The sequence below is a fragment of the Colletotrichum siamense genome (genome assembly GCF_013390195.1).
Source record: "Colletotrichum siamense strain Cg363 chromosome Unknown KSG_Cg363_contig02, whole genome shotgun sequence".
NCBI classification, from domain to species: domain Eukaryota; kingdom Fungi; phylum Ascomycota; class Sordariomycetes; order Glomerellales; family Glomerellaceae; genus Colletotrichum; species Colletotrichum siamense.
Window position 1 is genome coordinate 1,437,970 of NW_023501015.1, and position 14,545 is coordinate 1,452,514.

At 53.8% G+C, this 14,545-nt stretch overlaps 4 protein-coding genes across 4 annotated transcripts; 2 read left to right on the top strand and 2 right to left on the bottom strand.

Moving 5' to 3' along the window:
- Window positions 1-49: 49 nt before the first annotated feature.
- Window positions 50-2,016, bottom strand: ADA2-0 (Adenosine deaminase 2; the record flags this gene model as incomplete). Its single annotated transcript, XM_036634236.1, has 4 exons — window positions 50-278; window positions 330-714; window positions 764-1,134; window positions 1,187-2,016. The coding sequence occupies 4 exons, from the start codon at window positions 2,014-2,016 to the stop codon at window positions 50-52; spliced, it is 1,815 nt and encodes a 604-aa protein (XP_036500212.1).
- Window positions 2,017-5,077: 3,061 nt separating this feature from the next.
- Window positions 5,078-6,220, top strand: QDOI-0 (Quercetin 2,3-dioxygenase; the record flags this gene model as incomplete). Its single annotated transcript, XM_036634237.1, has 1 exon — window positions 5,078-6,220. The coding sequence occupies one exon, from the start codon at window positions 5,078-5,080 to the stop codon at window positions 6,218-6,220; it is 1,143 nt and encodes a 380-aa protein (XP_036500211.1).
- A 3,302-nt stretch (window positions 6,221-9,522) lies between these two features.
- On the bottom strand, window positions 9,523-10,619 carry abh1 (Alpha-ketoglutarate-dependent dioxygenase abh1; the record flags this gene model as incomplete). Its single annotated transcript, XM_036634238.1, has 3 exons — window positions 9,523-9,530; window positions 9,589-10,299; window positions 10,346-10,619. 3 exons carry the CDS (start codon window positions 10,617-10,619, stop codon window positions 9,523-9,525), a joined length of 993 nt encoding a protein of 330 aa, XP_036500210.1.
- Window positions 10,620-11,449: 830 nt separating this feature from the next.
- Window positions 11,450-12,618, top strand: CDC2 (Cyclin-dependent kinase 1; the record flags this gene model as incomplete). Its single annotated transcript, XM_036634239.1, has 3 exons — window positions 11,450-11,486; window positions 11,598-12,273; window positions 12,351-12,618. 3 exons carry the CDS (start codon window positions 11,450-11,452, stop codon window positions 12,616-12,618), a joined length of 981 nt encoding a protein of 326 aa, XP_036498997.1.
- Between the last annotated feature and the right edge of the window lie 1,927 nt (window positions 12,619-14,545).

Sequence of the window (14,545 nt, forward strand, 5' to 3'; positions counted from 1 at the left end):
CCTTGGTATCTCTAAATGTTGAAAGCAAAGAATCAGAGTAGAGCATGTCTCAAGCCGACGCGTTCAGCTTCTCCTCAGCGGCATCGCTCCCGTACGTCGTGATAATCCAGTCGAGGAACGCGTCCCACAGCTTCTTCCACTCCTCGGTCACCGCCGCGCGCTCGTGCTTGTCCATGCAAGAGTGCTCCAGACTCCATTCGATGAGCTGCCTCCAGCCGTGCAGCGTCATGTCCGTCTTTCCCACCATGGCCTGGTAGAAGTCATGCGAGAGGCTCGATCTGTGGTGTTGTCAGCTGGGTGTCTTCTAAGCCCATTGCGAGACTAAATACCTGAATATTGTTCCGTTGTCCGAGTTCAAAGTGCAATGCACATTGTTCGCGAGGAGGTTGTACATGGCGTGCCCCGAGATCCTCGGCGTCAGGCCAAGCTCCTCGTTTGAGATCGGGCACACCTCGAGGCAGACCCCCCTCTTCTTCATGTGTTCCATAATGTAAGGATGTCTGGCCAAGGAGAACCCGTGGCCGATGCGCTTAGAGCCGAGCAAGAGCGCGTCCACGATGTTGCCGTCGGTATCATTACCAATATCGAGTGTCTCTCCGCAGTGGAAGAGGAAGGGGATGTCGATGTCTCCGCAGTCCTTTTTGAACTCGAGGAACTCGGGAATAAAGTCCTTGAGAGGCCGTCCCTTTGACTCTTCGCCAACCAAATCGAATCCTGCTTGGTCAGTATCGAGTGCTTGTCAACATAGGAAGTGCAGACTTACCGGCTACCCACTCAGGCCACATCTTTTTGAATTTCAGACACTCTGCCAGCGCGGCTTTAACCAGCGCATTACTCAAAGATCGAGGCGTGCAGTAGATGATCTTCATGCCGCCAAAATACTTATCATTGCCGGCCTGGAACTTGCGGTACTCATCAATGATGAGCTTCATGATGCCCTCGTTATCGATTTGCTCTGTGCCGTCGTCGGTCCACAGGTTGTTCGCCGCCATGAAATTTGGGCGAATCTCAGCATACTGAATTTTATCACGGACAAAGTCCTCGAGGAGGGCTTTGGTATATTTACGATAGGCCGTTTCGTAGTTGAACAGACCCTTCATCATCTGGGTGCGGGTATTGAACTTGTCCCATGCCCTGTTCACTCCTGTTAGCATCATCAACCCCACACAGAGGGGGGTGTAATTACCCCTGAACGGTTTGAAGATAGCCATGCGCTTCTTCTTCATGGAAAACCACTTTACTCTCGAGCCACTTCTGGGCATCGCGGCCATGAAGCCTTGGGAATTCACTGAGGAACTGAGAATACTTATACCACAGTCGGTTCTTGCTGTCCGGGCAGTCATATTCGGGGGAGAAAATATCGCCTGGTTTTTCTTTTGAGGGCGCAATGATGGAAAACTGGATTTTGCAGCGGTCGAGGGCGTCGTCCTTCTTTACACCATCATCCTCATCTTCAGCGGGCGGCGCCAAGGAAATATCGCTGCTTATGAACATGCGGTCCATGTCCTTGGCGTAGTTTAAGAGGACCGAGGGCTCTAGGCAAGCATTGAAATGAATATGGAGATGTGCTCCCTTTGGCATCGCGCATGCGACCTCGAACAACTTGGTCTTTTTGATCTGATCCAGGTTGGAAAGGAAGTGGTCGGCCGGGAATCGGGGGTGTTTCTGACCCCCCCACCCCAGCCTTGCGTCAGCCGCGTCATAAGTATCGCGCTGGTCGTCTGCCTTGAGCTTCTGGATGATGGCATTTGCGTCTCGCTCCTTGAGCGAGGCCTGGACGGTGGCTTTGAAGTCAAATGAGAGGGTAGCCTCGCGACGCTGGATTTCGTTTCTCTGGCGCATGTACTCGTCGACGTTCATCTCGGCAGCGGCGGCGGAGGAGACGGCTCTCGTCCTCGGGCGGGGCTGATCGAGGACGGTGGTCCGGCGACCCTTCTGGCCGTGGCCGACGTGGCCGTTGCCGGTGCCGTCGATGACTCTATCATGGGCATCAATCATTTCCTGGGCCATTCTCATGTCTGCTTGATGACTGGGCAGGATGTCGGGTGTGAGTGCGGATTGGTGGCGACGGCGGTGGTTGGAGAGTTTCTTCTGTAAACGTTTAGAGGAGTGTCGTGTGAGTGTGGTGCTGTCCCTTCTACCCTGAGCATCTTTTTCGCCAGGCGCATCGTCCTTTTCAATGTTTGAGCATAGGCTCCCCATTAATTTTGATGAAGGTCGAAAATAAACTTAATGAAAGCCCTTTATGAGGTCTTTTGAGCGAGCGGTATCAGTGCTGCGGTAACGATCACCAAAGCGCTTTGTCGCAATGAATGAAGCCTTTAATTGTCTCTGTGTCGCACATGGGCTACGGTCGCAGGGCAATGCCTTCAATTATCTCTTTTGGCTGTCCCCTGTCTTGACCCTCATGGCAAGTACAGCAAGTGGAAAAAGAGTGAGTCGCTAGTCTTGATGGTCAAAGAAACGGCGCAATGGAGTGAGTAGGGCAAGGCAGTGAATGAGGTGGAGGGAGAAAGGTACAGTGAATTGGAAAAGTACCTAACGAAAGAGAAATGAGTACACGTTGGAGAGGTCTGCAGCTGGTCAGCCAAGCTAGAGCGCGCGCCTTAAAATTGGCAGTAACTGAAGCCAACATCAGCCAACTGATGGAACTTCTGAGGCAACCGCAGCCCGGTCCAATGACTAGGTCCGGTTGTCTCTTCGCAATGCAGGTCAGGTAGAACCGTCGGCAGGCTCGTCGTTTGCAGGCCGTTCGGGGCTGGAAAGAGCTGCGGTGGGACTGAAAGTGAGTAGGCTGGGGAGCCGGCAGAAGGAGGGGCTACTGCCTGGTACTAAGCGCCTATTACCCCATGTGGTCTAGCGTCGATTACATAAATTAGGCGCAGCCATTGGGCTGATAGGAAGGCTTTTCTCATTCGCTCTGTCTTTCCCATGTCACAAGTGTCACTCGCCGGTAGGTAGGGCAAAGAGAGGGAGGGATTTCAATCGCTGGCCAATGCCAGTCATCATTTCTTTCTTGGCATTTCGTTGCATCGCCAAAGCGACACGTGACTATCTCATCTCATCTTCATCGGCAAACGGTTTTACGACTTGACGCTTTCGGCTTCATATCACAGCCGTTTGGAAGCCGTTTGGAGATGTAATAGGCTTTTTGTTTCAAATATCAGCAAACAACAAACCGCAAGACCCAAAACGGCGTCGCCGCTTTGCCAGCTCTCTCCCTGCCGTATGAGTCCTCAAAGGTCTCGTGTCATCCATGGCCACACTCACTCGCTTCCCTCACCCTGTCACTCATCGCCGCCATGCCATGACCACAACTCACAGGGCCCAGTCCGGAGACCAAGCCATCTGCCAGGGGCTTTCCACATGGCAGCCACAATGAGGCTCCGTACAAATACCCGGGGTACAGATGGTTCCCAGGGAACTGGAAACTCTTCAACGCACCCCTGCTAGGTCGTCTAGACCGATTCATCGGTTTTCAAGCGGTCTCATCGAACACACTACCAGGCAGCAAGGCTCATGGCCGCGCTAGAAGCATGGCTATTGGGTAGTTCCATCTCGCTACGGTCACAGCCACCGGACGGTCTTGACTTCATCAAACGCATCAGAGAGGCCGCATCGTATTTGACAAACGCGACCTCGCGACTTCTTGGTAGGTGACTGGAGTGAGAAAAACACCACTTGTATGCGCAGCCACAACACCAGGCTCATGATGGATTCCGCTAGCCAGTCTAGTTCATGAGGTCTGAGAGGTCTTTGCGTCATGCGGCCGCTTTCTGAGGAAGAAGTGAAAGAAGTGAGAATCAGTTATACGGAATCCTTCAGCAGGGCGCAGAGCACTGTCTCGCACCGGACTTCCACACGGTTGATCATGGACGCATTCATCGCCATGATCATAATGAACGGCCGTTGAAGGGAAGGCGAGAATCACAATTCCCACCAAGGATCGCCTTTTCGCAATTGAGATATCTCGAGAAACCACCGGTAGGGCATGACAGCCATCGCCTATCGATGAGCCACGAGCTAAGAGGGAGCTTTTGTGAGGTTTCCATCAGCCCTGCCCGCTGACCAGAATCGTCCATTTTGCGCCGCAGGGATGCAGCTACACCAAAGCATCAGTCCATGAATGGTTTCTACTTTACGTTTCTTCACAACAGGATGTTGTCTGTGATCATCAATGGATGTTGCACCGATTGAGAAGGCCATCCCATGTGAGTGCAGTTGCTAATGCTGAGAGATGCATCGGGTGGAAGTGTGACGCAGGGGTCACCGCGACCTTCCTTTTATCGAACATCGACAGCCGATTCCGCGCTCGGCGCTCGCGACCGCCGATACGACGGGGCGAAAATCCAACCATTTAATTCATGGACGATTCATCGCTGTGGCAGCAGACCCGGAGTTTCCGGTGTGGATCCAGCAAAAGGAGGGCATCAATAACACGAATGACTAGGAAGTCCGGGATTTCCGCCGCAGCGTACGTCAACCGAGTGGAAACCAACTCCTTCTCATCACCATGATGTACCATCCTACAGACAACATCCCTTCCAGAATGGGGTTCCATTCGGTCTGAACTTCGGCCCTTATTCGCCGCGGCGATCTTCAGCTCATCTATGCCCTGGTTCACGTCATGCTAGATTCCCGTCACCCCTGTGATCTCTATCTTCAGAATGGGACGAACAGCGGGCCGATGGCTACGAAACGGGACCGTTTTGGTGGGCAACGGAAGGCTTTGCATCAAGAAACATGTTAGTCAGCGGGGCCTTGGAAGGGAACAGACGCGGTCTCGACGTCCGCGACGGCCTTGAGCGTGGAAACAAGCAATATCTGCTGCCAGGGTTACACTCGACGGGCGCCTCCTTTCGTTATGGAGCTGGGAAGAAGCGGCTCGGACTCCGAGCGAATTGTGTATAGTCCGGCCACATCCCGTGGCAGTTGTCTTTTCCCCTTTATAAGCCCTCTCGTTCGCGGTTCGGGTGCTTGTGAGATTCTCAACCTCAGTCGTCGTCGATCCATTCTCTCGCTCAAAGTCTCTCGCTAACCGTTCGAACCCACCCGAGTCTGAGTCCAAATCGCCAACATGAAGTTCATCGCGACCCTCGCCGCTGGCCTCCCCCTCGTGGCGGCAGCTCCCCAGGGCCCCTTTGCCAAGGCCAACAGCACGTCCAAGGACCTCGTTCTTGACCAAGCCCCCAACACTTCTCAGCCCTACGTCCTCCGCAAGGGTGCCGGCCGCGCCGTCTCAGTTGGCGACCAGGTCTACCGCTTCTCCGTCACCGGCAATGCCTCCGCCGGCGCCTTCACTCTGATGCAGACCAACGCCCCCGGCTCGACCGAGCTGGGCGTTCTCCCTCACATCCACAAGGCGCACTACGAGAACTTCTACTGCTCCAAGGGCCAGTTCCAGCTCTGGGCCAAGACCAACTCGTCCGGAGAGCAGGCCCGCCTCCTGACCCCCGGCGACTACGGCGCGGTGCCCCACAACACCATCCACACGTTCCAGATCACCGACCCGGACACCCAGCTCACGGGCGTCATCCAGCCCGGCGGCTTCGAGGAGCTCTTCGTCGCCATCGCCAACTCCGAGTTCAACTCCTCCACCGGCTCCGAGTTCGTCCCCGCCACCTCCAACAGCTCCGCCGGCTCCAACCCCGACCTCATCTCCGCCCTCGAGGCCTTTGACGTCTACGCGCAGCTGGACTACAGCCCCCGCAGAGACCTGGTGAACGGCACCGCCGGCGGCGCGTCGACCTGGCACACCGCCGCCAACGAGCTGGCCGCCGACGCCGTCACGCCCAACTTCATCGCCAAGAACCGCGGCCCCAAGTACCTGAACGCCGACGGCGGCATCTACCACCTCATCGCCCCCTTCGCTACCGGCAACCAGACCGCCGGCAACTTCACCATGGGCACCGCTACCATCAGCCCCCTGCTCTCGAACCAGACCGCCACCGAGGCGAACCTGAAGCAGCCCGTCGCCTTCCAGCTCGAGGAGGGTGCCCTGGTCGTCGGCGTCGAGGGCTACGACCCCGTCACCCTGATCCAGGGCGACGTCGTCTTCGTCCCCGCCAGCACGCCCTTCACCTACTACGCCTCGGCCGCCTTCACCAAGTTCCTCTACGTCAGCGGCGGTGGTGACGGCTTCGACTACCAGCTTCTCCAGAACGCCATCCCCTGGGAGTACGCCACCTACCCCATCTACGCCGGTCTGACTGTCCAGTAGATGGGCGGTGAGGAGACAGACCGTGATCCTTCCCGAGATGTTGTTTTTCTACTTTCATGTACAAAGTTCATCTATTGTTGATACCCTCGGGATGAGCACCCGACAAGCCGCATGAGGCCCTTGGCTTGTTGCAAGGGTACCGTATGCATAGTCTAGATTCAATCCACATGAGGCCGTTTTCGTTGCGGTACCGTATATACACGATGGTCCCTGTTCCGTTCATAAGCTAGTGACACTGCCCCCTTGTAGACTCGTGATGTCTGTTCTGTGGTGCTTTGGGCGCTGGGGATCTCTGCAAAGGTTTCGTCGTTGACGCCTGGTTCGTGTTCAACTAGGATTTGCGATGATCGTGGACAAGCCAAGACCGTCACTGGTGAGCATCACGAACAACGCGGGTGCGTGTTGGGCTCCTGGATGACCCATCGAAAACCAAGGCTGACTGCTCTAGTTTAGTATTAACGGTATGCCTTGATCCGTTTAAACCCAGTGATCCTTGGAATTCCTTTTGAAGCTTGATCAGGATTCCATGAAATTGAACTTGGTCGGGCCTCGGGGCTCCAAGCAAGGCTGATCGATCGCACGAATCCATTCTCTCGAAACGAGGTTTCCCCTGATATACAGTTTCAAAACATCCGACACGAGCATGTCATGGATACGAAATATCCATCTGATAATTTCTCGGTGCTACAGATCGATCTTCCCATGTGCTGGTTGCCCTCCCCGCAACGGGGCCAGAAAAGGGGCTTGGGTGAGGCGCAGTACGAACCAAAAGGCCCTACTCATCAACTCAACTAAACTCAGTCCGTCTAGACCCCAGGCAGAAGCTCTTTCACCACCAAACAAAATTAAGGAAACGGCCCTGACATGGCATTTCGTTGTTCAAGCGACACAGTTGATTGACATCGCCACGGATGGTTTTGGTTTGTGGTGGTGTTGAGAACTGATCATCTCACCACAAGTAAGCCATGGGATTTACCTCGAATGCCACTCCGCGTGTTCTCTCCAGTTGACTGGAATAGTTGCAGTTCGTTTGAGTTGTTCGAGCCGGGCGATCGGAGACTTTCGACTTACTGAGTTTGACCTCGTGCCCGTCAGTTTCACCTAACGAACAGCCCAAACATCGAATGGCGGACTCCCTATTCCCCCTGAGGTTTCCCTACTTCGATATAAGCACACACATGGCCTAGCACAACATGCATGCCAGCGGCGCAGCCGTACATTTAAGCGCGACATGCAGGCTAGCATTCTGCTGTTCATGGTCGATTTGCGGTAGTCATAGGCAAAGTACAACCATTCACTTTACAAATGACAATGATGCCAGATAAGACAGCTAAGTTCAAGCTGAAATCAACAATATTGGTATTGCGGCGCGGTTACGAGCAGTTTCGAGAAAACCCTTAGGTTATCTACCTTATGTATCTGTAATCATGCCTTTGAATGCTCTATGAACATGAAAACTTTTGAGACGTATGGAGCACTAAGACAGTACGATGCTGGCGAACACACAATTCTTATGTGGTAATGTGGCAAGTAATAGCCATTTGATGGGTCACTGTACCTCTGTTGCTCACTGTGGAATAAGCACATAGGAAACTGTTTGCACATTAGCTGTCTAATACTGCTTCTTCGTAGCGCAACTCCCATGTCTCCGAACCAGGAGGCCCCAGACGTGAGCCGAGAAGATTTCCGGATCATTTTAGATATCCCGTAAGAAAGACGGCAAGAAAGATGCCCCAAACAATAGTCATGGTGGTCACATAAGGGAGAATTGAGTTATCCACACGTTTAGCAAGTAGCGTTCGCCCGGGCAGCAATTCCCTTTCAGATTAAAAGGCAAACTGGACATTTCGACGGCTTCACCTGAAATCTCATGTATGACGTGAGTAAGGCAGGAGCGAATCGGCAAGCTTTTTCTCAGGCCCATAAGGGGTTGGACGCCCTGCCAAATACCACAAGCAACCCCGCTGGTGCCGACTTCCAAATGAATTCATCCAGTAACGCAAAAGTTTTATCTCATAAATGGCCTCATAGTGTATCATAATATGGGGGGAAACATCTACGATGCCGAGAGGGCCTGGTGGGGTTGTTGATCAGAAGTTCGCGGTTTACGGGGTAAAGGGGTCGAGCATCATTAGTGCACGTGTGCAGCTACTTGGCGATCGCGCCTAGAACATTTACACGATTATCGTAAGCGAATGCTTCGTAGAACACTTAGAAGCGACGGGGTCACTTTGTTTGCAAAGTGGGTGTTGAAATTGGTGGTGGTGCGGGAGTGAGGAAGGCACGCTGGGGTTATTGGGCGTTAGTGTAAACAAACACATATTTCACGAAGGAACCGCAAAAGTTTTGTTCACCCATACGCACTTCGAGAAGAAGAAATCTACACTCAAGATGAATTGCCTCATCTCGTTTGCCCTTTCGCGGCTTCACCTGAGGTTGGGTTGTGGGGCCCAAGGGGTGAGGCATCACGAGACCAGGTCGAGTTGCTTCACCTTTGTCGGTCACCTCAGGCACCAGCTCCACCACAAGCGAGAAGAACGCAAAGCATACTCACCTCACAGCAGTAAACACACACACGGCCTCTATCAGGAATTCCAGAACCAAGCCTTTCGTCACCGGGCGAGGGACGCCTCGCCCGGTGGCACAATGGTATGAGGTCTAGGATCAAGGAGGGTAGTGTGAAGGATAAGGGTTCGAGCCTACTCGACGACAGGCAAAAATTACCGATCGACCGACCGATACCGAGCGAGAAAATTCCCAGCATGTGCACCAGAGATTAGCCCACACCGGTGGGTGAACTCTTTTGACCCTTAGCTTCTATTTTTTGTTCTGTATATTGATTGTTACTGTTCCTTCTCGTGCTTTAGCTTGTAAATTTACTTCTGTCCTGAAATATTCTGTGTTACAGTTGTTATGAGGCGTCAGGTGGTTCCTTCCGCTTGACTGATCACGTCTTGAATGACTAAATGTATGGATTGCCCCTGACCGGCTTGGGAGCGATACTAACTGATTGAGCGTCTCACGATGAAGGAACGACAGTCTTGAATAAAGTTCATCTCACATTGGATGTTGTCGCTCTTTGCAGACGACTGGCGCGACGATCCCTGGCGGAACTGACAAGTTCTCACCTGATCGCCCTGACAGAAAGTCACTGGAGGCACGATATAGACAACAATATCACGGAACATCGTCGCATGAAGCACATAGAGTACACGGCACATGACGTCCATACCCAAGTACGCAGCAGAAGTCTATATGGTATCTTACAGGGACGAGAAATCCAACGCTCGTAAATCCATCGTCTATCCGGCTCCATCAGTCCCTCATTTGCCTTACGTTTAGGTTTATCCTTTTATTCTGCATCCAACCTTTCCAGCCTTCATACTTGCCATCCTCTGAAGGCCAGTCGGCGAGGTAGTCCGGGCATGTCCCCTTGAGCACCTTGGGCACACCATGCCATGCAAAGCGCGAGTCCTTGGTCATGTAAATGGCATCGCCAGAGCGCAACCGCAGGAGCAGGTACTCCTTGCCAGTAGCCTTGGCTTCTTCCGAGATATTTTCTGGATCGTTTGGTGCAATCATAAAGAGCCCGTCGCAGCCAAAGCTGAGGCTGACCAGACCCTTGTCGACCTCTTCGCTGACGTCGCGGTGCATCATCATGGTGTCCCCCGGGGTGTAGAAGTTGACGATGGCGGCTTGTGCCAGCGTTTCGGGAAATAGGGCCTCAAGAAACTGAGCGATGTCGGAAGGGAACTGAGGTGGGAGCTCTTCTGGGTATATGCGGTTCGTCCAGTCGTACTGTCCGCCGAGAGTAACCCAGTGCAGGCGACGCTCCATCACCTGCTTGATGGATAGGGGCTTGTGGACCGAGGCATCTTTCGGAATAAACAGTGGCGTCTGATCTGGTGGATATGAGAAGAAAGATTCAGGAGACCCATCAGATGCTTTGGGATAAGGCATCTCGTAATGGAGGTGAAGGTTGGTCTGATGTGTTGGGACACTGAGATCACGGTTGATCATGAGAGAAAGGAGGGTCTTTTGAATTTCGGGAGGGACCAGATTCGGAACGACAATAAGACCTAAACTAATCAGCCAAGGAGAGTATCATCAATCACTTATACATACCTGGCAGAAGTGGGTGGTAGAGTAGTGGAACCTCTTGAAGGTTTGATGTGTCGACTGCGTTCGGACTTATGTGAGAAAAGGCGGCCTTGAGTTGATCGACTGAAATCTTTCCGGCGACGCAGAATTTCTCAGCTTGCTCTATTGATCTGGGATCATCAAGAGCGTCTCCGTTGATGAGGTCCTTCTGGTCTGCCCTCGAGTATCCCTTCCACTTTGCCCGCATCGCCTCGGAAGGCTGCTCATGAGCATCGAGCTCGACGATTTCGGCCGTCATGGTGGGTCGATGAATCAATGTGTTCGGGGTGGGAAATTGATACAAAAATCACCAGGATGGAGTGTCGTGTTATTGAGTCAGCATCTCCATCAGGAAATAAATATGAATGTTTGTTTTGCTGCTCTCTCCGGCCGTCGCATCGTACGTTGCCTCACTGAAACTGCGGGACAAACTTGGTTGAGTGAGTCGTCGGACCCCACCAACCATTGCAGCAGCGATCTTATCGATAACGCCCGCCCGTGCGATAAGGCTGCTATCGATAAGAATAGCGGGGGCAGGCAACCGGGGCACCCACGCCACGGGAGAACGCGACCCTGCTGTCAGAGGCCTTGGTTGGGTGAGATCAGATCGCGCCTTGTTTTTCTTCATTGCTAGTAAACAACGACAACGAAGTGCAATTTTAGCACCACAAAACATCGACCAATCCGCCCCCGACGACGCCCTTCCCGCCCGGCCCTGCGAACCTCGTCACCGACAAACACCTCTCGTCGACCGACCGATTCCCATGGAGATTTTTCTCTCGTAGCGGCTCCCCGTATCTCGACTTCCGGCTTGTGTGTCTTTTTTTTTCTGTTCCCTTTGCGTTGCCCCCCGTCGTCCCAAAACGGATCCTCTCTCACACAGCTCTGCCCCTCGTTCGGCCCAGACCCTGAGGTGACTTGCGGATCTCCACGACCAAAACCCCCCGCCACAAAACATCGCCCCCCGACTCTGACGACTGCCTCCGACGCCTCCTCGAGCGGTAAATACGAATTGCGTCAAGAATTGTTCTTTCGTTCCTTCTCAACTCTCTTTGATCACTGCTTCGATATACCCGCTGCACCGCCACCATGGAGAACTACCAGAAGCTCGAGAAGATCGGTGAAGGTAGGCCGCAATTCCAACCCTCGCCCTGGGACCGCTGCTCCTGCGCACAATGACGCAAGCATCGTCCATTGCATCCCGCAGCCCCAAGCTGACTCTCCTCTTTCTCTTCAGGTACCTACGGTGTCGTCTACAAGGCCCGGGACCTGCTCAATGGCGGGCGCATTGTGGCCCTGAAGAAGATTCGCCTGGAAGCCGAGGACGAGGGTGTTCCCTCCACCGCCATCCGCGAGATCTCCCTCCTCAAGGAGATGCGCGACCCCAACATCGTCCAGCTCTTCAACATCGTCCACGCCGACGGCCACAAGCTCTACCTCGTCTTCGAGTTCCTCGATCTTGACCTGAAGAAGTACATGGAGTCCCTGCCCGTCAGCGATGGTGGTCGCGGCAAGGCCCTTCCCGAGGGCAGCTCCGAGTCCCTTGCCCGTCTGGGTCTCAACCAGAACGTCATTCAGAAGTTCATGTGGCAGCTCTGCGACGGCGTCCGCTACTGCCACTCTCGACGCATCCTCCACCGCGACCTCAAGCCCCAGAACCTGTTGATCAGCAAAGACGGCGACCTGAAGCTGGCGGATTTCGGTCTCGCGCGCGCCTTCGGTGTCCCCCTGCGCACCTACACCCACGAGGTTGTCACGCTGTGGTACCGCGCCCCTGAGATCTTGCTCGGCGGTCGCCAGTACTCGACGGGCGTCGACATGTGGTCCGTCGGCTGCATATTTGCCGAGATGTGCACTCGCAAGCCTCTCTTCCCCGGTGACTCTGAGATTGACGAGATCTTCAAGATCTTCCGGTAAGTTTATCCTCTTTGAAAGAAGAAGCCTCGAATTTTTGTCTCGTACATTCGCTAACATGTCTTCCTCGTCGCAGCACGCTCGGAACCCCTACCGAGGATGTCTGGCCCGGTGTCACGTCGTACCCCGATTTCAAGAGCTCCTTCCCCAAGTGGATCCGAGATGAGTCCCAGCCTCTGTGCTCGAACCTCGACGCGGAGGGTCTCGAGCTCCTCGAGATGATGCTGGTGTACGACCCGGCCAGCCGCATCTCGGCAAAGGCCGCATGCAACCACCCGTACTTCGAGACCTACCCCGAGCAGCACTCGCGGACCGGCCGCACGAACGGATACTATGGTCACTAGGAGTACCCCATTATCCAGCAGCAGCGCCGGGCCCCCATTCAGGATCGGCACATGGCCTTCTTCTAATGGGATTGACCACGGCTCTCTGCATACATTGTTTATTCATGTGTTGCCCCTCTCAACCTTCTGTGGGGGCCGGCCTGGGAGACACACATAAGCACAGCAGACTCTTATCCAAACAAAAAGTACCATACTTGCTTTTCTGGATACTTGAGAGTTGGGGGATGTTTTGTTTTTGGGTCACTCGGGCGGTCAACAGCACCAGCAAAACAGACCTATCATCAGGTGTTGAGGAAGGGAGGCCGGGGCAACCGTTCGTTTCGACCATGCTGGTGAGAGCGCGACGGGAAGCGTTTGTGGCAGTGGCTGCAACGAGCAACGACAATACTAACGCGCACACCCCCTACCGAGATTGGCTGATGCCTCGTTGCATTAGAACACAGAACAGTTCACTCACAAGGCTCTTTCGTACCGTGTCCTGAAAGATGGATGAGTAACCTCGTCACCCCAGCACATTTGTAGCACGAGCGTCGCTCTTGTCCTCCCCAGCCATCCCTCCTCGCAGCGAGGCAGCCTGATACCTCCTCACCCAAGTCATGTCCCCCGTTCCACGCGAAAAAGAGATTCACCCACTTTCTTTCTCACTCTAATTTCTTTTGTCGTAAATCTTAATGTACGGAGTAAAGATGATGCATACGGTCGGTTTCGGTAGGACAGGTTAATGGAACAAAAAAGACACGTTTGGCATTCTGCCGTTTTTCCGCATTGAAGGCGTTCTTGTCTAATATCTCATTCTCACTTATGTGTGTTGTGTGAAGAGGATGAAATGATTGACTGTATCAGTACAACTCATTGATAACATCACAGGGCGAAGATCGTCTCCAGCATCGGAGATGCTTCATGACACCAGATGCTTCCAGGCCCTGCGCCTCGTCCACAAGATGCGCAACATGAGGCTTCTGGGCTCAACCTTGCGTCGCCTTGCAGCCGTTTTGCCGATTCATCTGCAACGCCACCTAGTCCGGTTGGAGGAACGTCTCTTCTTCTTGGTGGTTTTTGTGCCGAAGAGGACCGACCATGTTACGAGTTGCAAAACGTGGGAGAAGAGGGTTCGTAGTAGCCCAAGGGCCAAGGGAATCACACCACCCTTCGGCGATGAAGATCTATCAGGTGCTAGACTCCCCGACATGTGGAGGATGAAGATCAGGAGCATAAGCAGGAGGAGGTGGTGGAGGAGGAGGTGGTGGAGGAGGAGGATGGTTGTTCGGCTGGAGCAACTGCCGTGCCCGGTCCGGCGAAACGGTTTCCATTTCCGGGGGAATCACGCCAGGTACCGAGCATCAGATTTGATTTACATGACTCTGTTTTACTCTGGAGTGCGCGGCTTGAATTGTCAGCAGACAAGAGCAATGTCATCCAGGGCTCGCTGCGTGTGGGGGAAAATTGTATGTATGCCTAGAACGGTTGAGAAGAAGGCTTATCTGATCGGCTCATGGCCTCATCGTCGCTTGCTCATGTGGCCTGACGCGCCGCCCTGTTCACGGCACTGGCGCGGATGGCGAGTCGCCCGTCCCCCGGAGCCGTGATGCCCCGTTGGCTAGCACTGCCGAAACGTCTTTTCGATGCTGCATGCTTCGGCTTCTTGCATGCGTTTCTCTTACCTTTTTGTCATGTTGGTTGGGTGGTTTGGGGGCGGCCATTGGAATGGAGGTAGGGTGTGACTCGGAGAATGGCGACTGCATACGGATACCCTCACGTGAAATCTCAAATTGAATCTCACATCGCCCCACGGCCCCCAAAGCTGATGGGCAATTTCGATGGTATGGACTTCGGAAAGCCAGAGGTGCGAAGGGGCCAGCGACGGATGAGCTCGCATCCGCGAGAACGCCCATGAAACGGTTTAGTTTCCATCGTCATCTATTCACTC